This window comes from Copadichromis virginalis, unplaced genomic scaffold (genome assembly GCF_057382275.1).
Source record: "Copadichromis virginalis isolate Kocher_CV1m ecotype Utaka unplaced genomic scaffold, C_Virginalis_male_GT1.1 unmapped_scaffold_1, whole genome shotgun sequence".
NCBI classification, from domain to species: domain Eukaryota; kingdom Metazoa; phylum Chordata; class Actinopteri; order Cichliformes; family Cichlidae; genus Copadichromis; species Copadichromis virginalis.
Window position 1 is genome coordinate 5848803 of NW_028188589.1, and position 24839 is coordinate 5873641.

The 24839-nt window shown below is 42.2% G+C and overlaps 2 protein-coding genes across 2 annotated transcripts in view; one reads left to right on the forward strand and one right to left on the reverse strand.

The window, feature by feature from the left end:
- LOC146679655 (protein NLRC3-like) overlaps positions 1-2278 on the forward strand; it is a 60652-nt gene extending 58374 nt beyond the window's left edge. The window contains exons 7-8 of the mRNA XM_085450407.1: positions 1501-1547; positions 1696-2278. Of these exons, the coding sequence (XP_085306533.1) occupies positions 1501-1547; positions 1696-2222 (574 nt within the window). The 3' untranslated portion in view covers positions 2223-2278. The remainder of the gene's footprint in view (positions 1-1500; positions 1548-1695) is intronic.
- An 8250-nt stretch (positions 2279-10528) lies between these two features.
- On the reverse strand, positions 10529-13202 carry LOC146679656 (phospholipase D1-like). The gene is made up of 3 exons (XM_085450119.1): positions 12787-13202; positions 12248-12496; positions 10529-11830 (listed from the first exon to the last, which is right to left on the reverse strand). The coding sequence occupies exons 1-3, from the start codon at positions 13006-13008 to the stop codon at positions 11777-11779; spliced, it is 525 nt and encodes a 174-aa protein (XP_085306245.1). The 5' UTR covers positions 13009-13202; the 3' UTR covers positions 10529-11776.
- Positions 13203-24839: the final 11637 nt, after the last annotated feature.

The window sequence follows — 24839 nt, forward strand, 5'->3', positions numbered from 1 at the left end:
GTAACAAAGGTGTTGCGTTTATATTTTTGTTGAGTGTATGAAAGACTGCGTTCTTCCATTTGCGCAACATCTCTAAAGTTAGAAATATCCTGTCTCAGAGTGACGCTGAAAAACTAGTTCATGCATTTATTACTCCCAGGCTGGACTACTGTAATTCATTATTGTCAGAATGTCCAAAAAACTCACTGACAAGCCTTCAGCTAATCCAAAATTCTGCAGCAAGAGTCCTGACAGGGACTAGAAAGAGAGAGCATATTTCTCCTGTTTTGGCTTCCCTTCATTGGCTTCCTGTTAAATCCAGAATTGAATTCAAAATCCTGCTCCTCACATACAAGGTCTTAAATAATCAGGCCCCATCTTATCTTAATGACCTTGTAGTACCATATCACCCTATTAGAGCACTTCGCTCTCACACTGCAGGCCTACTTGTTGTTCCTAGAGTATTTAAAAGTAGAATGGCAGGAAGAGTCTTCAGTTTTCAGGCCCCTCTTCTGTGGAACCAGCTTCCAGTTTGGATTCGGGAGACAGACACTATCTCTACTTGTAAGATTAGGCTTCAAACTTTCCTTTTTGCTAAAGCATATAGTTAGGGCTGGACCAGGTGACCCTGAATCCTCCCTTAGTTATGCTGCAATAGACGTAGGCTGCCGGGGATTCCCATGATGCATTGAGTTTTTCCTTTCCAGTCACCTTTCTCACTCACTATGTATTAATAGACCTCTCTGCATTGAATCATATCTGTTATTAACCTCTGTCTCTCTTCCACAGCATGTCTTTATCCTGTCTTCCTTCTCTCACCCCAACCAATCACTGCAGATGGCCCCGCCCCTCTCTTCGCCTGGTTCTGTCTGAGGTTTCTTCCTGTTAAAAGGGAGTTTTTCCTTCCCACTGATGCCAAAGTGCTGCTCATAGGGGGTCATATGATTGTTGGGTTTTTCTCTGTATCTATGAAGCGCCTTGAGGTGACTTTTGTTGTGATTTGGCGCTATATAAATAAATTGAATTGAATTAATCAGTGTGGTTTGTTCAGTAGTTGTTGATCAATGGTCATGACAATTTTTATATTAATTATAAAGGAACTGACCTCACAGTCCATTGTTCATTCATTGGGTTGGTTTCAATTATTGTGCAAATGTACTGTTTATAAGATTGGGGAAACCTGCAGTCAGCTGAGACTGAAGAAGTCACTTTGGATGAGTGACAAAACTGTTACTCGTTACTCAACTGTTACTGAAAATGTTACGTCAAGATGAACAGAATCAGCCTTTTGGGATCTATTTACCTGGATGATTGAGCATTCATCAAGACATATTTCATTCAATGGAGTGTGCTGACAGATCCAGGATCAGTCATGAGCAGTTTGATCTACATACGGATTCAAGTGAAATTGTGAGAATATTGGCCTGTTCCTTTATCAGTGTGTAACAGTGTGTGTATGAGAGCCATGTAATGTCCATGTGTGCATGCTGACTGTGCTGCTCTGACCCCTCCTCCTTTCAGGGTGGAGCCTGCTGGAGTCCGATGGTTGAGACCAAGTCTGAGGAAGTGTAAGTGTGTTTTTAATGGGATTCATGAAAACAAAGCAGCACACATTCAACCATCTTCATCATGTCAGGAGTCATCATCAAAGTGTCAATCAATGAACAGATGATGGATCAATAACTGCAGCTGGATTGTGTTTGTTCTCTCCATCAGATTCCTGTCAACTCACAATCGACACAAACACAGTGAACACAAACCTCCAACTGTCTGACAACAACACAAAGGTGACATATATGGAGGAGGTTCAGTCATATCCTGATCATCCAGACAGATTTGGTTTTCATCCTCAGCTGCTGTGTAGAAATGGTCTGACTGGTCGCTGTTACTGGGAGGTCGAGTGGAGAGGAGACATTTGTATATCAGTGAGTTACAGAAGCATCAGAAGGAAAGGAGGCAGTGACTGTGTGTTTGGACTCAATGATCAGTCCTGGAGTCTTGAGTTCTCTGATGATGGTCTTTGCTATGTCTGGCATAATAAAAGACAAACATCCATCTCCTCCTCCTCCTCCTCTGTCTCTAACAGAGCAGCAGTGTATGTGGACTGTCCTGCTGGCACTCTGTCCTTCTACAGAGTCTCCTCTGACACTCTAATCCACCTCCACACCTTCAACACCACATTCACTCAAACTCTTTATCCTGGGTTTACAGTCTACCGAGGTTCCTCAGTGTCCCTGTGCTGAGTGGAGTGTAAAGAGTGTCCTCCTGTTAGATAAACACTCTGACTGTTGAACAGATAGTTCAGTCTGTACATGTCTGTCTCTTTTTTTTTTTTTTGTCTCTTGGTTCTCAGCTAAGACGGTCGCACTTTTCTCCTCTCCTGCCCTTAACTTCCCTGCTTAGCTTCTTATGTCCTTGTCTTGTCTTGTGTTTTTACTTACTTTTCCCTGGAACACTCTCTCACAGTCTGTTCTCTAAAACCTAAAATAGGAATTATGGATTTGTTCAACTGGTCTCTGAATGCAATTGACACCCCTTGTCAACGAGAAGTCTGGGCTCGGGTGAGCCTGACTGCTGAAGATATCTACCTATTCAGAACCATTGTAACAGGGTTCTTGCTGATCGGAGCTGGCTTGGCCCTGGCTTATCGAAGAATTAAGAAAGCGGAACCCCCACAAGGCTGCCCGCTGGGATTGAAATGATGGAACGAGGCGTGAGTTTCTTAATATGGGCTCATTGAGTGCAGCACGGAGAAGATCTTGGAGAGGCTACAGCTGCTGTAAATACTCAGAACAAGACCTCTGAGTGAAAAACTGGATTGCATCTAGCTAGCTCGAATAACACCTTTGAGCGCAAATTCGACCACATCTTGGGGAAGTGCACTGTGGTCGTGAGTTCTCAGAATCGGCTCTTTGAGCAAAAAGAACGACAACATCACGGAACATAAGTTTGGATAACATCATAGAAAGCTCACGGCTCTCCAACGGGAGATTGAGAGACCAGTGTTGGACTGTTAGAACAGCTTTGAAATTCATATGAGTTGTTCGCACTAAAGTAAAAACCACAATCACTTCATGCGGATACCCCTTTGGCGCCAGCTGCGGCCTCAAGGCTGGAGCTGAACAAAACACCCTGATAACGACTGTGTTTAGACTGTTCCCCCCCATTCCATGCAAGGCCACCTGGGTTGGCTGGAAGACTGTTTACTTTGCCTGGCGGGGCGAAGGACACTGTCTCAGCTGAACTCTGGACACACACACACACACACACACATACACTGATATGCACACACTGATCCCCCCTCCCTTTCCAAACGCCTTCGATGCTTGTGCCCTACCGGGGAAGATGGCGGTCGACTGGACCAGCACAGATGCTGCAGGACCGGATGCGCTGTCTACACCGGCTCTCTCTTACCCTTTACCTGCCCCTGTTGCTTGTCTTGTGTTTCTATGGTGTATTGATAGTCATGTGATTTTTGTGCTGAGGTGTTTTTTTTTCTGTTATCAAAATGTTCTCCCACTAGGAGCTCAGTCTGAGTGGAGTTTTTTTTCTCTCCTCCTCTTACCTCATGTTATGTATTTTCGTTGTTTTTTTCCTATCAGCCTACCTCTCTGACATGTCTCCCTAATGTGATGTTTCTGTAAAGTTGGTCAGAAGGTTCCTTTGTAAGTGCGCATGCGCCATTAGCGTGCTGCCTGCTGTAACACTAATTTCCTTCGGGATTAATAAAGTATTCTGATTCTGATTCTGATTTCACTCACAAACACGTTTTCAGATTCATGGATTCAATCAGTTGATGTTTGCACCACTGATTGCTGGTCAGCTGTTCTCTGATGATCTGATTGATACTGTGAATAACGGGACTCACTGAACTCTGTGACACAGTGAAGATTACAGAGTTTAACTTCAACATCTGACTGACGTCACACAGACAGAAGGATGAACCAGTGAGGCACAGAACACAGTTACTGGAGATACTGGATCAGCTCCATGTGAACCTCTGATGGAGAAGCTGCTGAGCCAGAGAAACATCAGGACATGACAGCAGCTGCACTTATCTAACAACATGTAGCAGAGCTGATCTATGTTAGAGGATCTATCACAGCAGCTGAAGCCAAAGTCCAACACTGGATACCAGCTGAGCCTGTGCTGAGTGTAGTGTTACAGGAAAAGGGCAGAAACACTGGTAGCTCCCAGTGATGCTGACTGGGGCACAGAGCTGAATGATGCAGCATCAGGACACTGTTTCAGTCTGACTGACAGAGAAACCTGTAGCTGTATCTACATGTGAGGCAGAGGCCACACAAGCAGCTTTCTATGTTTCACAGTGACTGAGATCTTCAGTGGGGGTGGACATGCTCCTGTACAGACCTCTGAGGAGAACCAAGGTGCAGTCAAAGAGTCCAGTCTGTCCTCACAGATGTGAACATGTGCTTTCATCAGGTCTGCTGTCAGCTAGCAGGCTCACATCAGAATCACTGTTCCTGAAAAACACAGTCTGTGTGACATCATCAGTCAGCTGATGGTCCCAGATCTGAATGGTTTCTGTCTCTACTGAGGAAGTCAGAGAATATCACTGAGGTGTGGATCAGGTCTGAGTGAGCTGTGGAGGGACAGCTTTAAACAGTCCACAGGTCTCACGTCCTGCTCAGTCTGGTAGCAGATACCTCGTATTGTTCCAGATGTGCTGACATCAGCAGCAGCACAGCTGTGTGATACCATGAATCTCAGTTATTGATCCAACACACAGTAAATACAAAGATCAGGATTTCTGGGCGTAATCATTATGAGTCTGAACACATGATCACTGAATGTTAGTCTCCACAATAATAAGCTAACACAAGCAAACACAGCTTTCAGCTCTTATTTTGAAACTGGCTTATTTAGAGAGCTGTGATGTGAGCGTGCCTGGCTCTGAGGCACTTGGGTCAGCCTCTGTTGTTTAGAAGTGTTACAGACTGTGAATGACACAGACCTGTCAGTTTCCATGTTTGTCTGTAACACAGCTCAGGGGCTCCATGCTGAACGCATCCATCCAGTGTTATTGATCCAGGACTGATACCAGCATTGGGATCAATACTACAACACACAATCACATGTGTCCACGTGATGCAGTTTGAAGAGCAATCAGATGTCTCTGTATGAGGAGGCGGGGTCACAGGAGGTTCACAGAAACTCTGCAGCAGCATCATCAGCTCACATGGAAACTTTGATGATTCACTTCTGTGGTGTTTTTACAGAAACACGTCACAAAATTAGCTCCACCTGTTTTGTGAGCTTTGAGTTTCTTGTCTTCATCCTGGATTCTTGTGTTGCTGTTTTTACACACAGCAGATATTTCCTGGTTGCTTCCTTGATGACCACATGAAGCTTTCTGAAGCTTGGATTGAAAACGCTTCATTACTCAAAGCTTTCCAACACAGGCCTCTGTGCTGCCATCTGGTGGACAAACATGTGAAGTGCAGCGTGAAGCTACAAATGAAACTGCTTCAGCTACGTTTATATATAACATACTATAACCTATATAATGTGGAGATCAGGGAAATTATTTTGTTGCTACTGTTAGTAATCATCATCATTACCATTGCATTAATAATATAATCTACAGCATTGATATTGCATTCAGATGTTTAAACATTTTGGTACCCAATTAGCCTTTACTACAGGTGCAGTTATAACCACTTTAAACTGTTGAGTTGAATCTATGATCTTAAATGCTTTTGAATGCTTGTTATAATCTTAAGTGTGTATGGGCTGATTCTGTTGATTCTGAGTCCACTCTGTGCAAAGTCTTGACAGGAAACTGCAGGTTTGCAGAGCGTGCTTTTGCAAAAGTGAAACTAAAAGCAGAGTGTAAGTGCAGCTGATTCTGAGGAGCTGTTTGGATGATGCTATTTGAATAACCAGGTTGTTCATTATTATCTTTTATACTTTTATATTCTTTTATTAAGCTTCTAGTAGAGGTTCTTGATTAAAACATTTATTCAATATACTACATATATAGTTTTAGTAAACTGCTAACACATGTGAGAGTGGCCTCTGTGACTGCGAGCGTTAGTAGGTGAGAGGTGACACAGAGTGCCAAGTGAGGTCGTGACACACACACACACACATAGTAGATACATTCAGTTATAGGTGAGAGGTTAATCATGTTTGCTTGCAACTGCGGGCGTGCAGAAGTGGTATCTTACTGCAGAGCATGGTCTGTGGTTTTGGAGAAGCGGCAGTCAAAAGGTTGACAGGAAACATCTGCCATGAAGATAGAGATAATGTTCTTTTCAAACTGTGTTAAAAGTCATTGTGGTTTTGATTTGACGTATGTATGTATGTATCTGTGTGACGTTGAAGGGGCGTCATTAAATTCAAACCCCGATGGTATAAAATATCTGTTTATGCTTTGATTAGTCGGAGATCAGCGCTGTCTGCGTACGGCGCTGGTCCCCCCACGCGTGTGTTCATTAAAATCAATTGTTTGACCAAGCTCTTCTTGAACCTTAACAATAACTATATGTATAGTGTATTATGTAGGTTTTAGAGCTGGGGGTAGAACTGCTGATGGCCTGGTTGTTATTTATGTTCCCCATGGTTCACCAGCTCTCACACAACATCAGCACCAATGATCCACGTCCTTATAAACCTCTGAATCAGGTCCTGAAGCAGTGACGTCCTGAGTGAAGACCTCACTGATCACATGACTCTGGTCACCTGGACTCAGTGTTTCTGAAGCAGTGTGCTGGGTTTTTAAAAATACGTGGCTGCTGCCTGATGTTGGGCCCACAGAGGAAGACGACTCACTCGCTCTTCTTCACTTCCTCCTTAAACATGTGGAAGGAGAGCAAAGTGCTGCCAGACTCTTATTTCTGACAGGAACAGAAGAAACCACAGCAAACTGGTCCAGTTCTTCATCTTCATCACAATCTGTTTATTTCTGATGGTGTCTTCAGTCTGAGGTTTGAAGTTTCCATGTCTGTGTGATGTGTGGTGTGAAGGCTGCTGGTTAAACTGGGACTCACTGTTTAAAGCACTGAGTGCTCATAGAGAGATGCTCCATGAGTCCCAGTACAGACTACAAACATGGTGGAAACTTAGCTTTGATATCCACACACTCTGCACGTCTGTGAGTAACTGTGATGAAGATGTGCAGAGATCTGTGTCCAAAAAGGAGAAAGACTGTAAAGACTCTGTGCTTCTAACAGCCTCTGTTAACATATGTGAGGCTGTTTGTTGTTGTTGCCATGGAGCTTTGCACTGTTTGGGTCAGCAGGTCATGTGATCAGGTTTGTTCTGCTGGACGATGGTTCAGTGTCAGGTTTGTTTGCATTCATCAATAAATATCTAAATAAATCAAAGACTCCATGTTTGTTCTTTCATCATGTGACCTCTGCTCATCCATCTCTGTGTGTATCAGGATACATTTGGTTCATAATACACAGAAAAATCAGAGTTATTACCTGTAATAAATGTGAAAGATTCCTGCAGTGATAACCAGGCAGGACTGAAACACATCCAAGCTGTCACCACGGTAACAGCACCGCCCATCCACAGGTGAGGGGAGGAGCAAAAAGAGGGACTTTGACCATTTTATACTAAAAACACTCAACTAATGTTTCTAATATGAAACAAATAAGCCCACATTAATGTGAGCGTTTATTAAATAATAATAATGATGATTTCCTCCTGATCTCATTTCCACAGCAGAGAAAACTGTGGTGTATATTGAGGTGGAGGGTGTGGTCTGTGGCTCAGGTGTAGAGTGAGGGTGGGGTGCACCACAGCAGCATGCTGGGACTGCTGAGGGTGGAGGAGGGAGTGATGATGACATCAGAGCTGCAGCACAGAGACCAGTGAACACACAGTCTGTTCATCTTTGCATAGATACAATATACAGCACAATATTGAATGACAGACACGCTGTGGGAGCTTCCACAGATACACTGACGTCAGCATCCAGAGTCCTCCTGCTGCTCCCCCCTCAGAGCCCCGTGATCAGCACCAACACATTCAGTTAGATGACAGAGTCCAGCTGCAGCTAGAATCAGCTCCCCTCTGTGAACAACAGCACAGCGTCAGTGTTTCACACTCAGTGAAAGGAGGAAACAGCAGAAGAACACCATGTGTGCTACGTTTCCCAGGACACACTACAAACTGCACAAATACAGAGCAGCACGTGGAAGGACCTGGAGCTGCATTTACAGAGCTGCAGACAGCGTGATGTCCTGTATGGACAGGTGGAAGGAACCAAGTCCTCAGCTGGAACACTCGTGTTTGTCCACAGACAGGAAACACAGCAGGAAACTTCCTCACAGAAGTGCAGCTCATGGATAACACACTTCCTGTCAGTCAGAATGAGGCTGCAGCCAAACACAGAAAGGTGTTTTTGTCCAGATGAGCCCAGAGAAGAAACACGAGTGTTCACAGACATCAGAAGCTCAGAGAGGTGAAACATGAGGTTGGAGTCCTCGTCAGCATCCAGAAGAGCTGCTGTGAAACCCTGAGTACTCATGACAGACTCTGATGGCACAAACACATCATGATTCAAACAGAAAGACAAACATGGAGCTCCTGATCCTCCTGCATGAGAACAAGCTGACATGAGCGCTGTGTCTGAGAGTGTCTCCCTGTCACAGTGACAATAACACAGCTGCTGCTCACAGTCATTAAACTGACCTGAGGTCAGCTGTGCTCCTTACATATGAACCATGTGACCTCACATCAGTGCTGTGGATGACTGTAGTCATAGAAGAGTAGAGCTGTAGCAGGTGGTGTGAGGAGGAGGTGGTGTATTCTAGTTAACGCAGTACTGAAACACTCCAGCAGAGGGCGCTGTTAAGTCCTTATTGTTACACAGTTACTGTGTGCAGTTAGACTTCATACATAATCTGCACTTATTTCCATCAGACATGCTGTCAGTAAAGGATTGGTTTCTATACATTTCTAAACACAAAACCTCTTCACACTTCTAACATGCACATTTACACAACTAAATGGCAGTATTGATGAAAAGAAACACATTCAACAAATCCATTTAAACCTTAAAACAAACAAAAGGAAGCATCTCTATGGACAAACAAACCCCTCCACTTGGTTTGACCTGCTGATGTCATGTGTGACATCAGCAGGACTTTAAAATGAGGAAATGCCGGGCGGGCGTTTCCCCACACCTGACCCTCATGAAGACTGAAAAGACAAACAAAGTAAGAACAAATGACTTAATCTGTAACATAATAAAATGTAAAGAAACATGTAACTGAGTATTCAGCTTCATTTGCAGAATGTTTGATTTGCCAGCAACTGAATGCTTCCACACACAATCCCGGCATAGTGAGTGAAGCAATGTTACTTAACAAATAGCAAATCATAGCAAATACATAGAAACAGAATAATGTGTTTAATATGCAAAAGAAGAAGAAGTAAACACATATGGGACAAATGGAGACCATTGCAGCTCATCCACCAGTGGGGTAAAAAGAGCAACCAAGAAAGTGGCAGCCTGCACGGCCACAGATGTGCTGGAGGAGCTAGAAGCTCTACCCATGGAGAAACTCCTGGAGAACCTTGCTAAGCCTAACAGGGGACAGGTACTTCTGCCCAACCTGGCAGCCACAAAGTGAACTCATTTAGGTAAAGATAACCACATGCACCTAACCAGCCTGCACCAGCCTGACATTTCTTCCTCCTAAGTAAAAACCAATGGATGGATTGAACTTAGAGTCTCAGCTCAGTTTTCTATTTTGACCACCTACACCCCAAGATACTCTTTTAAAAAGTGTTGTTTTCAGATCCCTTTGAAGTTCATAAAGGGCCTGTTCATTTTCATTCAGATGTTTTATTACATAAATGTTACTGTTTTCTTTTGATCTATGCTCCCACTACACTGCACCTCTACAAACAACAATGCCACGGACTGTCAGCTGCTTTTACATGCTGTGAACATGAGTAGGTTTGATCAGAGTTTCAATTATCAAAGAAAAGACAAACTGAGCAAAAAGAAGGAAAAAAAGACCAACTTCTTCCCAACTGACAAGAAAAATACTCGTCATGTTTTCATAATAAAGGATCAGGCTCCCCATTTATGACAGCTTGGACCAATAATGTATGTTACACTGATGCTACTGTAGAGACAGGGTCAACATCTCTATTTAAATATAATTAATATACAAAACACAATAAAAGTTATACATGAATTATTCATTATTTTTACTATTGATAAAATTCATGTATACTAATCAAAGTTATACATGAGTAACGACATTATTAATAATGATTAATAATAATAATAATTCTAATGCCAACATGATGACTGTTCATAGCTCCTGCTTTGAAATACTGAACTTAAACATTGACCTGATGAAAGATCACAATTCACAGTGGCCCACTGTCAGAATCATTCTGAATATAAACTCATCGAGTTAATCTGAACCTTTCTCAAATGTGCTGTGAATAAATGCTGCTGCAAGCCACTGTGGGAAAGCTGTGTTATTATCATGGAAACATCTGTGACACATTCACAGAGGACGAGGACACAAAGGGACAACACGCAGAGGCTGTGTTCAAGTCAAAAATCCAAATCTTTAGTCCTAAACAGGCAGTGGTTACAAACAGGAAGACGAGCAGTCCATTAAACAGTCTACAGGGTCAAACATACAGAGAATTCAAACAGCTATTAAAAACAAATAACTGGACACTGAAAAACTTCAGTGATGTGTGAGGCACCAAAGGGAAGCAGCTGAGTATATTCAATGAATTCTCTTCAAATACAAAGACAGAAACTCCTACAGGCAGCATGCAAACTGAGCAGGATACACAAAGATCAGAGATTACAAAAGAAATCAGAAAAGGATTTCAAACTTACTGAGAGCAAGGCCTCTGTTACAAATCTGTCTAATAGAAAAACATGCTGTACAGATACAATACGCTCAGTGTTCATGGTCATTTAAAAACTGGCTCTACCTGAACCACTTCAATATTTTATGAAGTCACTGAGTCGACCATTTCTACAGTTTGTTTCCTTCATTGCAGTTAGAGTGCGGCTGGTAAGGATGAAAACACACACAGAGCGTAAATTGTCTTTGTTAGTAACAAACGTCAGCAAAGAAAAGACAAAACACACAAACACTCTCATGATATTCATGAATCATTAGAAAGCATCCAAACATTCTGCTCGTGGACTTTTACAGTCTTATTTGCACTCGCTCATCTTCATAATCATCCTGATCAATACATGACAGGGGAGGCTTTGAGGTAGGCGGGGCTCTCTGCTGATGTCAGCATGAAAGGCAGGACCAGCGTCTGCCACATGTTGGTGAAACATCACAGTACACTGGCGTGGTTTCCTTTCCAGATGTTGGACGTTTGACACTTCAACGTTGAGGCCAACAAGAAGACACAGTTTTGGGTCGGGTTGCTGCAGGGTTTCTAACTGAGCAAAAGCAGAAGCACACAGACCAACAGGGATCAGATGCTGAGTGTTAGAGGAACATCTGTGCTGATCACTGAATGCTGCTGTGGTCTCTTGTTGAAGTTGGCTGGTGGGACAGTCTAATAGTGATATCCTGCCCATCGGAGGAACACTTTTAAAAACACATGCAATACTTTGTTTGTATTACAGTCACAGTTTATGTTATTTTTGTCCTTTAAAAGTGTTGCTGTACTATAAAGTCCTATAATTTGAGGCTAAAATGGCTCAGAGAGTCTCTCTCTCAGAGGATCTCCTTTGAAAGTGGAGACGGCTTTATCCGCTGATCCACGTCACTTTACCTGGATGTTTTCTTTGAAGCTGGATGAAGACTCCTCTCCCTCACTCCTGCTGCAGCTGTGTGGTCCAGTTGGCCTCTGAGGTCACAGTCAACATCTGTAGCAGAAGAGGGGAAATAAAAGTCCAGGTCACCAAAACTGGGAGCTTTTCCAAAATAGAGCGTAACTGGACTTTTTCAGCCTTACAGGCAGATAGTCGTCTGAAGCTGCAGCTTTTTAGCTTTTTCCAATCTCTGCTCTCGGCTTTCTTTGAGAACATGTCTGCTTTCTTGGCATGGGTCTGTCTGCTGTTGGTGAAGAGACTAAATCCACATACTCGCTACTAAGATCTCCTCAAGTAGTCTCAACCAGATTACAGTTTAAGAGTAAATGTCTCCTGAGAGTTTCACCTTGGGGAGATGCTGTCTGGCTAACATGCAATCATGAGCATTAATCTATGAGGTGAAAAAGTCATTTTAAAAGCTCCAGCCACAAGTTTTATTTCATCTGTGTTTTGGTCAGAGTCCCATCAGACCTCCAGAATGGTGTCAGAGTGTTTTCTATCCACGTGATGAGCACAGGCCTCAGGTCCAGACCTCCACGGGCACCATAGCCTCTTTGGAGCTAATAGGTGCAAGAAGGTTTTGTTGGGATAGGAACTGAAGAGGAAACTGACGAGGAAGGCAAGGATCTTCTTCAGCTCCTCCGAGCCGGGACCTCTTTGTGTAGGCCAGCATTGGCCAGGTAGCCCTCCAGCATCGCTGGATGGCCGACAGTGGAAAACCTAGAGGAGTAGGAGAGAAACAGCAGCTTGGAGCATGTCTTTATACTGTTTAGTTTTTAGAGCCACAGACTTTCTTTTAATGTCATTGTTCAGGATCTATGACTGATTATGTATTTATTGTATTCCTCCATGACTGTGTGACAGCAAGTGGAAAAAACCAGCTTCACCTTTGTTGATATGCTTGTAATTTTAATATTGATTAAATGGCCCATGAAATAATAGAAAGCTCATATATGAAAATGTATTTTAAGAAGTAAAATGTTAATCTGAGTACAAAGGAGTACACTCACCTTCTGGTAGATGGAGGTGTAGCGAGCGCTGGTGAACATCCAGGCCTCCTCGTAGAACTGATCACTGATTGGATCCAAAACATCGATGGAGGATCTGTGTAAGCGCTGAGGATCGTCCTGATGGACAGAACAGAAGGAGAGTGAGACAAGTGAAGATATACTAAACAACACTGTGACATGAACTGAGCCACACACAGTTTGATTCACAGCTGATTGACACATTATTTGACCACGAGCAATCTTTTCTGGTTTGACGCCGTCTTTGTAGCCAGAAACCAGCTCTCTCCTCGGCTTCCTCCACTACACGCTTCCCCCACGCCAGTCTCCTCCGTCACTATAAAGGGGAGAGTCATGAGCTCCATCACCCTCACCTGTGCCGTCCAACGTCCCGCCACCAGCCTCCACTGCAGCAGGCCAGAGACCACACCCCTGCCACAATAAGTAAAAGTATATCCTTGCTGTACCCTTAATGCTAAATGTGCTAAATTAACCGCTGCCTTTGCCCCTTTGGGATTATTCTTATGTCACTGGGATGTTGACCTTTGACCTTCACATTAGAGAGATGGGCAGACATAATTAGTGTATGAATTTTAAAGTAACAGGTAATAAAGAGTGTAGCAAATGTAGTCAGGTTTATTACTCTGTATCACACATGAGTGCCCGAGGGAGGCGGGGCTGACTGGGGAGACACAGGAAACAGAGAGACAGGGCTGACTCGACATGAAACGATGAAACGTGGGACACGGGAACAGAAACTAAACACAGGCTGAAATGAACACTGAGGGAGGGAGAACTAAGATTACCGAGAGCCTGATAAATAAGAAGAACAAAAACCAAGAAAAACAAGAGTCAAAGAAAACCAAAAACACAAAGCATTGGGCCAGGACCCACTGCTGTGACATTTATATGTGATAAAAACATTAAAAACTGCTCAGATGTTGAAATCTTTCTACGTATACTTTAGGTTCAGCTCTCCAGCCTGGCATTTGGTTAAGCATGATTCAAACATTTGATTTTGTTTAACTGGTTTTAATTATAGTTACTTTTTGTGAACATTTGTTGCAGCATTTAAAAATACATCATTTATTTTCAAACTTTTATTTGATTTAGAGCATCATATTTGACCAACGTAAATGTTTTAATTTCATATAAAATAACTGAAACAGTGAACTAAATATCTGAAATCTTTCCTTCCTTAAAAGTTATAATCCTACTTAAGTTATAGTGCAAACGCTTAAGCAACAAATATACTTGATGCTAATTAATTAATATTTCCCTTTGATGTTGCAACTATGCGGTCACTTCTGTCTTTAAACAAAATAATATTTTCCAGTTACAGAAATCATAAAGTCCAAACTAAAGTGCTACTGTTGCTATATGCATTTTATATAAATCATGGATGATGGTCCTGACATGAAGGAAGAGAAAGTTACAGGTTGCATCCTTTGACTTTGTCTCCGTGCCTTTGGGCGATTTTCAGAAGGACAGATGTTTCTGTTCAATTCTTAAATCAATTTTTTCAAACACAAACACTATTTTAAAGCTTCTAGAGAGTAAAATATTAATGATAATTATAATAACAATAATAAAAACAAAAGCTCTCAGATCCATCAAACCAAGCAGCAGAAAGAACAATAACTGAAGAGAAAACTTTAACCTTGTAGACTTCATTATGTTCCAGCTGCTCTACAGACGCTGTGACCTCGAACTTAAGCAGGTCGTAACGTATGTGCAGCTCAATAACTTCATAATCAGACCCTGTGGTATTTAGGCAGCAGAACAACTAAGAATAACAACTACAAATAATGTTTTTAGGTTTCTGTTGTACTGCAAGGTTCTGTACAGGAGAACCAAACCAAGAGCAAATATTACGTCTCATTTACACCTGAGCACGAAGAGCCATCAACATTTAGCAAATTGAATCATCTTTGTTTAGATGCAAGAAGAATCATATAGAAATGAAAAAGTAGAAATAGAAATCCAGAGCAAAGATATCCTCTAATTCAGCGTAGCACATGTGCAGCTGCTGCGATTCACGTAAGCATTCGGCTCGTCGCTGTTGCAGATTTTTCTCTCGCTGTTCTGGCTCACAGCGCTGCAAACACAAAAATAAATATCCCCAAAGGTGTGAAAGAGAGCTAATTAGTAAGAGTATTGTTACTCTCCACAGGAGTAGTCCAGCAGTAGAAATCAGTCCAATAACAAGGTGTGTAACATCTAGCAGGGTGACAGAAAAACCCAGGGTAACTTCTAAGGACCTCAACGTCTCTCTCACATTGTGTTTTTAAACATGCTTCCATTTGTCACTTCAGTCTTTACTCTGAAATACAGGAAGAGAAATCATGGCTGAAACATTTTCTCATGAAACCAGGGGTGTGGTCCAACAGTCAGTTTGGTGAGGAAGGTTCCTAACTGAGAGAAGTGACCCAGAAGTATCTGTGTAGCAGCCACAATGAATCCAGATCATGAGCTTTATTAACTGATCAAAGTCTCTTCTTTCATCTTCTGTATCATTCAGTTTGCATTGGTAATGCCCATTATTGTAATGCTTTTTTAAGACCAGCAAAACTTTATTTCACTTTGGGTTAGCTGGGATAAGTGATGGATGGAGGGAATTTTACTTCAGCCACAGAAATCCTAAACAGGAAGGAGGAGCAGAGTTACAGTGGATCACTATCCAGCAGGGAAACAAGGTTTATTTCAATTTCTTGGCCATGAGTGAGATTTACTGAGTGGGCAAATTAGGGAGACGACACCATCAGATCCCGAGCCCTCCATGTGTTAATCAAGAGACGGCTGCTGTGCTACATCCATAAATAATGAATAAATTAGGAGCTAAAGCTGAAAGGACAGTTTATTTGTACCATCTTCACGTGAACACATTCAAGAACATCACAGATGAAGAAACATTAAAAACTTCCACACTACATTGAAGGAAAGTGGGCACCAATAAGCAGAGTTCATCCTTTAACATATAACAAAATTAAAATATTCTCATGCATGATCAACGGTTAATCACGGTACCGGCCGGAGTACCGGGAGCAGTTTGGAAGAACAAGAAGACGCGGAGACTGTTCTAGGTTGTCATTCCAAACTGACTCAAAGTTTATTCTCTGTGCAACAGTTTTATAGGCAGAAGGGTTCGTGTGTCAGCAAGTTTCAAGTTACAAGTTACAACCATATAAGGAAGTTCCCCCTAGCTCTGAAAGGGGCCTTCTATAATCTCAACATACTTTTGACAGGTCCATTAAACACTAGACAGTTAGAATCCTTTAGTGATATAAGTTTGCACATGGTAGAATACTACATGTAGTTATTTGCATTAGGAAATGTTTAACCATATATACCTAAAGGCACGTAATCAATGGTGTGTGATCTTTTAGCAGGCTGCACTGAAGAATGCACTGTCCCACGGCAGGATCAATGCAGCTATGCCTGTTCCAGTTTAAGTGCCTTCTTTACATATAGATGAACTGTTGGATTTTCCAGACTAGCAGGCCAAAGGAAGTTGCCGTGGGGTCACAAGAAGAGGGAATGAAGTTTAAAACAAAGGGCATTGCAGAAACAGGGTCCTTTGTATAATATCATCAAAAACAATATCCTGTAAATGCTAACCGTAGTGCTAAAATTCACAACATACATAAAGCAAGAAAAATAGTTTTTCTTTCAGGTGGTTTCAGAAAAACAGAAACATCAAACATCTCCAAGACTCTCTTTGAAAGAACTAAAAACCTTTGTTCTCATGGTCCAATCATGAGTGAACTCCCCGATGAAGCCTTGTGTGCTAAAACATGTCAGAGTTTCAAAGGTTAAACATGAGTTTCCAAAACGTTTTGCTGGAGAACAATGAACTATTTGACTGAGTTTCAATCATTTACAGATGAGCAAAACCAGGACAGAGAAAAAAGGACAAAACTGACTCAGTAAAACAACAGAAAAGAAGATCCCATGTAGATCTGTATTATGTAGAAGTTCAGCCCAGCAACCAGTTCAGTTCAACACAAGTTTAAATGATTCTATCTGAACTCTGTGGAGCCTGATCTCAAGCTTTTTGAGTCTGACACAGAAACCAGAGGATCTTTCTGTGTCTTCAGATTCACTGTGATCCAGTGATGGGAGTGATTTCAGCCCTGAGTGATCGCGCTGATGTTTGCACAGAGCAGACAATGAGGTGAATGTTTGGGCACATTGGTAACAGTGAAACAGTTTATTAGTAACGTGGGATCGTTTGTGTGCAGAGTATGAACTGAGATTCCTGAAGCTCTTGTCACACTGGTCACAGCTGTAGTTTCCTTCCATGTGTGCACGTTCATGCCTGTTACAAGTACTTGAATGTGAGAAGCTTCTCTCACAGTGTCTGCACTTGTGTGGTTTCTCTCCTGTGTGGACTCGTTTGTGTGTTTTAAGCTGACCTTCAGTGGTGAAGGATGACCCACACTGATCACAGAGGTGCTTTTTAACCCCACTGTGAATCAGTTCATGTCGTTTTAACTCACTTGATGTGGTGAAGCTTCTCCCACATTCTTTGCAGTATTTCCGTTGGTCTCCAGTGTGTCTACGTTGATGTAGTTTTAGGGTCTTTTGCCGACTGAAAGTTTTTCCACAGAGGTCACAATGAAAGTCTTTCCCACCACCACAGTGATGACAGGGTTGAGAACTGGATCCATCTGTGTCGCTCTGCTTCTAAACAAAGACACAAAGACAGTGTAAGTCAGTCCTTCAACATTTGTATCCTGAACGTCGCCTGAAATAAAGAGCATCTCTGCAGACGTCCAACTACATTTGACTGTTTCAGTTAACACACTCAGTTTACTGGCTGCAATAACTACAATACTACCACCATAATACTACAGTAATACTAAAATCATAACTGAAAGGAAAATCTGAATAATCACTCAGAGCTGCTTTTCCATGCAGTAGAATTGCTAACATGCTAACACAGTTTAATGAGCAGAGTTGTTCCAAACAGTCAGGCTAAAATGACAAGATAACAATATAAATACATACCTCACAGTAGCTGCACTTGTAGAGTCTCTTTCTGGTGTGGATCTGTTGGTGTCGTCTCAGGTGATGTGGAGCTTTAAAAGTCTTCTCACACAGGTCACATTGATAAAGTCTCTCCTCAGTGTGGGTAAACATGTGTCGTTGTAAGTCTGCGTCTGTTGTAAAGTATTTGCCACACTGTTCACAGCAGTACACATCATGTCTGGTGTGAATGCGTAGGTGTTCATTTCGGTGCCCTCTCTGGCTGAAACTTTTTCCACAGATGTCACAGCTGTATGGCTTAATTCCAGAGTGGGTAACTAGATGCCTCTGTAAGCTGCTACTGTGAGGAAAAGCTCTGCCACACTGATCACAGCTGTATGCCTTAATTCCAGAGTGGGTAACTAGATGACTCTGTAAGTGGCTACTTTGAGTAAAAGCTCTGCCACACTGATCACAGCTGTACGCTTTAACTCCACTGTGGATGAGTTGGTGTTTTTTTAGGGAAACCTTGAAGGAAAAAGACTTTCCACACAAGTCACAGCTGAACGGTCTCTCTCCAGTGTGGATGACCTGATGCTGTTTTAGTGAAGCCTTCAGAGTAAACTCCATCCCACACTCGTCACAGCTGTATGCCTTAATTCCAGAGTGGGTAACTAGATGACTCTGTAAGCTGCTACTTTGAGTAAAAACTCTGCCACACTGATCACAGCTGTATGGCTTAATTCCAGAGTGGGTAACTAGATGCCTCTGTAAGCTGCTACTTTGAGTAAAAGCTCTGCCACACTGATCACAGCTGTATGGCTTAATTCCAGAGTGGGTAACTAGATGACTCTGTAAGTGGCTACTGCGAGTAAAAGCTCTGCCACACTGATCACAGCTGTATGGCTTAATTCCAGAGTGGGTAACTAGATGCCTCTGTAAGTTGCTACTGTGAGTAAAAGCTCTGCCACACTGATCACAGCTGTACGCTTTAACTCCACTGTGGATGAGTTGGTGTTTTTTTAGGGAATCCTTCATGGAAAAAGACTTTCCACACAAGTCACAGCTGAACGGGCTCTCTCCAGTGTGGATGACCTGATGCTGTTTTAGTGAAGCCTTCACAGTAAACTCCATCCCACACTCGTCACAGCTGTATGCCTTAATTCCAGAGTGGGTAACTAGATGACTCTGTAAGTGGCTACTTTGAGTAAAAGCTCTGCCACACTGATCACAGCTGTACGCTTTAACTCCACTGTGGATGAGTTGGTGTGTTTTTAGGGAACCCTTCATGGAAAAAGACTTTCCACACAAGTCACAGCTGAACGGTCTCTCTCCAGTGTGGATGACCTGATGCTGTTTTAGTGAAGCCCTCACAGTAAAACCCTTCCCACACTCGTCACAGGTGTGTTTTTTCTCTCCCTTTCTTCTGTGAGGTTTGTCGGCCTCCTGAGAGCGCTGACTTCTGGCTCCATGTTGGTCCTGCAGTGACAGAGATACAAACAGAGGCAGTGAGTGAAATGCAGTCGTGGAACAAACTCAACCTTCAAACTCCATTAACACTAGTTTTAAACCTGAAGGTGGAGCGTGGCACCAAACACCTTAAAGGTCTCTTATCCCCACCTGCTGGTAGTTCTAACACATTACATCCAACCTGCTGTTAAAGATAATTCATGACTGTTCAAACACTAAAATCATGCACACACACACACACACACACACACACACAATTTTATAATTTAGATTATTTTGTTGTTTCCTATTACATATTTCTATAATTTGTATAGATTTATACAGAATTATTCAGTGATAATAAATCCTATGTTTGTTTATTCTAAAGGAACCCCGTTAGCTTCCACAACAGATGTTGCTCGTCTTCCGTCAACAGTGTTGGGGAGTAACGGAATACATGTACCGCCGTTACGTATTTAAAATACAAAATATGAGTAACTGTATTCCATTACAGTTACCGATTAAAAAGGTGGTATTCAGAATACAGTTACATGGTTGAAATAAATTGATTACACTGCGGTACTTTCCTGTTTCATTTTGTCGCGGGTCAGGACTGTTTGGGTTTTGTTTGACAGCTGTTGTTCCAGGCGGCAGCGTTACGGTTGCCATGGTTACAGGGCAACGCTCTCTCTCTCTGCGACTGTGTGTTTCCTGGGTGAGAGAGCACCTTTTCGTTGTTGTTGTTGTTGTGCTAAGCTAAAAGGCAGAATGCTACAAGCATAGCTCTAAAGAATGTAGCATCATGGGCAGTGTAGTCCGTGTTGCAGGGAGAATGGACTGCCATACACGTTATGGGTCTGTGAGCGAGGAGGGAGAAAAAGGGGAGTGGAAAGGTACGAGTTGTCATTGAGGAAAAATGGGAGCTGGAGGCATGTAAATATAATAATAACCACTGCAGCCAAGAAGAGTGCCTGACGAGCCCAGCTGTAAGTAAGCTATTAAGACTCGACTGTAAACCGTGTTCGTGTTTTCCTCCGAAACAATAAGTTCCGTTGGAGCAGTCTTTCAACGCCTCTCTCTGTCTCTCGCAAGAAAAGTTGACCCACACAACAAAGTAAAGCTATTTTTCGGCTACGAGCCGACAGGGACCCCGCCGTATTAGTCAGAGGTCCCTTTACTACAGTTCGGAGTCGCGGACCTTCAGTAATAGTAATAAATCACACAGCAATAGTACATTCACGTTGTTGTAAAAAGCATGATAATATATTAAGTAATCCAAAGTATTCAGAATACGTTACTGTCATTGAGTAACGTAACGGAATACATTTTGGGGCATGTAATCTGTATTCTGTAATGGAATACATTTTAAAAGTAACCTTCCCAACACTGTCCGTCAAATACTCACATAAAATATTACACAATAAAGTGGATTCAAGATATCCACATAATTTCACTCTTACATCCACAGTGAGGTTTCACAATTGTTCAAATATAAGCAATCAATAATAATAATAATAATAATAATAATATCAATAACATTGAGGCACATTACACAAATTTCAAAAACAAATCATGTCTTACAATATTTACAACAACTAAAAGCTCTGTAAATCGGCTTTTAAGTGTTCATTGAAGTTTTGAATAATTCTCTAATTTTTTAAGGCAACTTATTCCACTTAAAAGTTGCTCTAAATGTAACAGTTTTACAAAACGTTACTTTTAACTCGAGCATTTACTAAGTTGCAGTTTGTTGAAAACTGTGTAATATGATGATGTATTTCATCTGGATACTGCAGCTGAGCAGAATAAATGTGGTGTGTTTAACAGAATTGCTTTCTTTAGAACTACAAGTAAGCCATAGAATATTTTAGCCTGTACAGGAAGCCAAGAAAGGTTATTATGCATTTTATCAATATTAGTATAGTATGAACATCTTCACACTAATCTGGACGCCTTATTCTGGACTAACTGAAGTCTGTTAAGATCTGCCTTATTAGCTGCTGACCAAATGATTGAACAATACTCCAGATGAGACATTACTAGTGCATTAATGACATCTTTCATAATGAAGAAGTGATACACAAAGAGCATTTCATAGCCATAGCTATGCCTTGTCGGCAGAGTTATGTGACATTAGTGATGTTTGTACTTTCAGCGTTAACTTGGTTTTAAAGCCTTTAAAATATACGCCGTTCAATAGTCGACCTTCATCTGACAGAGAATGTGATGATTTTGTGGATAATTAAAGTCAGTCATATATCCACAAACACAACAAGCTGAAAGTCAGTGATGCTGCTCGGTTTGCAGTCCTGAACATCACGGCACAAGCAGGATCCACTGCACTGTTAATGTTAGCTGTGTTATATTGCTGCCTCTGTTCGGCGCACTTTAACGTGTGTTTGAACGAGCTGACGGTTCACTCGTTAAGCTGAAAGAAAGATGCTTTAATCACAGCAGTCACACATGTGTCCACTGCACCATCTGGAACTCTTCTTGTTTACACTCGTAATAACACAAACACTAAATCCTGCTTCTCTGGTGCTGTTGTGTAGCAGTGTGTACACCTGAGACTGTCACCTGTCTGTCTGTCCTGCACTCTCTCTCTGTTTCTTTCTCTCTGATTGTGGAATAAAAGTATGAACATGTGTTTATAAGTTACACTTGTGTTTGAATCCTGCAGCTTATCACGCATTTGATTTCCATGTGTGACGACTGCAAGTGTCCAGAGTGAGGACAGACTGAGGGACCCACTGCTGCACATCATCTGTGAGGCTTTGCAGCCCTGATGATCCACCAGGACAAACTCAGCAGTGTGTGAGGAAGAGGAGGAGGAAGAGCCAGCAGCAGCTGACAGATGGAGAGAATAGACAGACTGTTCCCTGTTTGTGAAGGACTGCTAGGAAAGTTTAACATAACTGTCTGTGCTGAATCAGTCTTATTAGGTAATGTTCAAATAATGTGATCATCCCAGTGTTTTCAGTGTGGGAGAAAGTACTCAGGGCCTTCAAGTTACACACTATGAAAGGCAGCAACAAGTTTAATGTTCAGAAACCTAAAGTCTGTATCAGCAGCAGAATGGAGCTAAAAATAAATGTTGGTTTCAGTTCTATGAAGCTTTGAGTATTTTGGATCAGTAGCTGCTGTGTTTGTTGCATCATATTGCTGTAACTGTTTATATGCTTTATATATTCTGAGCTAAGTTGATCTATAGTGTTACATCATATTCTATAAGGATGTTATGTGTTTGTAGACTTTCTGCCCAGTTTGACCCATTTAGCAGAAGTCAGCCTGTTTAAGGCTCTGATATCTATTCTGTGTGACTTAAACCAGGTATGACATGGTCTGATTTTCTCACCCAATAAAGGAATATTTCATATATCAGTCTACTCTTCATTCTATCAGACACAGTTATCACATGTTACGTTTCGGTGTTGTCAGTGTGTTGTTTTTGGCGTGACTGTTATGTGTTTCCTGCTTTACTTTGAAAGTCTGTGTTATCTTAGGGTGTTCAGTTTACTTTTCCTTGTCTTGTCAGGTCTAATTTGCCCCAGCTGTGTTTCCCTCCTGTGGTCCATCCCCTGATTGCTCCTTCTATGTATTTAAGCCTTGTGTTTCAGTGTGTCATGGTCGCGATCTCCCCCGTGTTGTAAATAGTTTGGTGTTTTGTTGTAAATAAATAGTTTGTTGTAAATAGATTTGTCGATACTTTCGTTTCGGGATTTTGGTGGTGAGCTTTAGTGGGGTTTTTTTGTGTGTGTTTTTTTTTTTTCTTTATTTTTACTTTTTTCGTGTTGCACTCCGGTTGCCTAGGCCGGGGTGTAACATATGGGGGCTCGTCCGGGATTGCCTTCGCTGGGGGGTCCGGGGACCGCCCCAGCCTTTGTCGTCGCTGGAGGGTCCGTGGGACCGCTCCAGCCTTCATCCGCCTTTGCTGGAGGGTCAGTGGGACCGCTCCAGCCTTCATCATCTTCGTCTGCCTTCGCTTCAGCTGTCCGTCTCCGCTGGAGGGTCCGAGGGACCGCTCCAGCCTTCATCCGCCTTCGCTGGAGGGTCCGAGGGACCGCTCCAGCCTTCGTCGTCTGCTGGAGGGTCAGTGGGACCGCTCCAGCCTTCATCGGCTTCGTCTGTCTGGATCAAACTTTTCACTTGGTGTTAAATGTTTGATTTTTGGGTGGGGGGAACTGTTACGTTTCGGTGTTGTCAGTGTGTTGTTTTTGGCGTGACTGTTATGTGTTTCCTGCTTTACTTTGAAAGTCTGTGTTATCTTAGTGTGTTCAGTTTACTTTTCCTTGTCTCGTCAGGTCTAATTTGCCCCAGCTGTGTTTCCCTCCTGTGGTCCATCCCCTGATTGCTCCTATGTATTTAAGCCTTGTGTTTCAGTGTGTCATGGTCGCGATCTCCCCCGTGTTGTAAATAGTTTGGTGTTTTGTTGTAAATAAATAGTTTGTTGTAAATAGATTTGTCGATACTTTCATTTCGGGATTTTGGTGGTGAGCTTTAGTGGGGTTTTTTTGTGTGTGTTTTTTTTTTTTCTTTATTTTTACTTTTTTCGTGTTGCACTCCGGTTGCCTAGGCCGGGGTGTAACATCACAGCTCGTACATTTGCTTTTTACACATGTATGTAAGCACTGAGCCAAATTTAGTAATGCCAACAATATAATAACTATAATATTGAACATATTATATTTACATTACCACAGTGAGATGACTTTAGTCTCATGAACAACATCAGCTAATTGTTATTTACAGCTAATCTTAAACGACTGTTCAGCACAGAAATGAAGCCCAACAATCATGTTTCACAGTCCTGTGGTCTCAGCCTCAGATACTCATCAAATCACACAGAGCTCATGTAGAAACAAATGAACTAAATATGTTCTCCTTCATTTCTGTCAAACACAGCTGTATGAAACGTTTCCAGCTGTTAGTATCATGGTTGCTAGGCAACCTGGGCAGCGCGACGGAGGCTAGACGTCCCATTTCACGAGCCTACGAGCCTCGCACTTCGGCCTTAGCGGTCTTTGAGTACGCGGCCCTTGAGGACTTTAAAGCTGCAGAACCTGAATCGGGATACAGCCATGATGATCTCCAGCCTCGTGCTCGCCAACATTCTCACCTGAGTTAAGAAGACGATCACTGAAATGGTCTCAGCAGGTCCTTTGATGACAGCAATGAAATGCAGTGGTAAGGCTTTTTGGGGATTAAGTTCGTTTTCATGGCAAAGAAGGACGATGCAGTTCATCTGATCACTCCTCATAACATTCTGGAGTGCAGGCAAAATGCTATTATAAAAACTTAAGCAGCAACTTCTCCAGGTTCCAATATTTATGCAATTCTCAAACCTTTTGGCCACGACTGTATAACCTCTTCTGAAGTTTAGTGGATATTATACATGGTTATGCTCAGGATGTGTCGGCCAGTTTCCACTGGAAACGCCTTTTGGTTAAACTGTCAGCGAGGAATTTGCATTTGCACTGTTACATTTTTATATAACTTTAATGCACATAAACAACAGCTGCTTGTTTCAGTGAAAATACATTGATGGGTTTTTAATAAAGTTGTGCAGCTGTAAAGTATTTTGTCTGCTGTCAATTCTATCGTCAGCTACATCGTTATGGCAAATGTTCAAATGTATATGG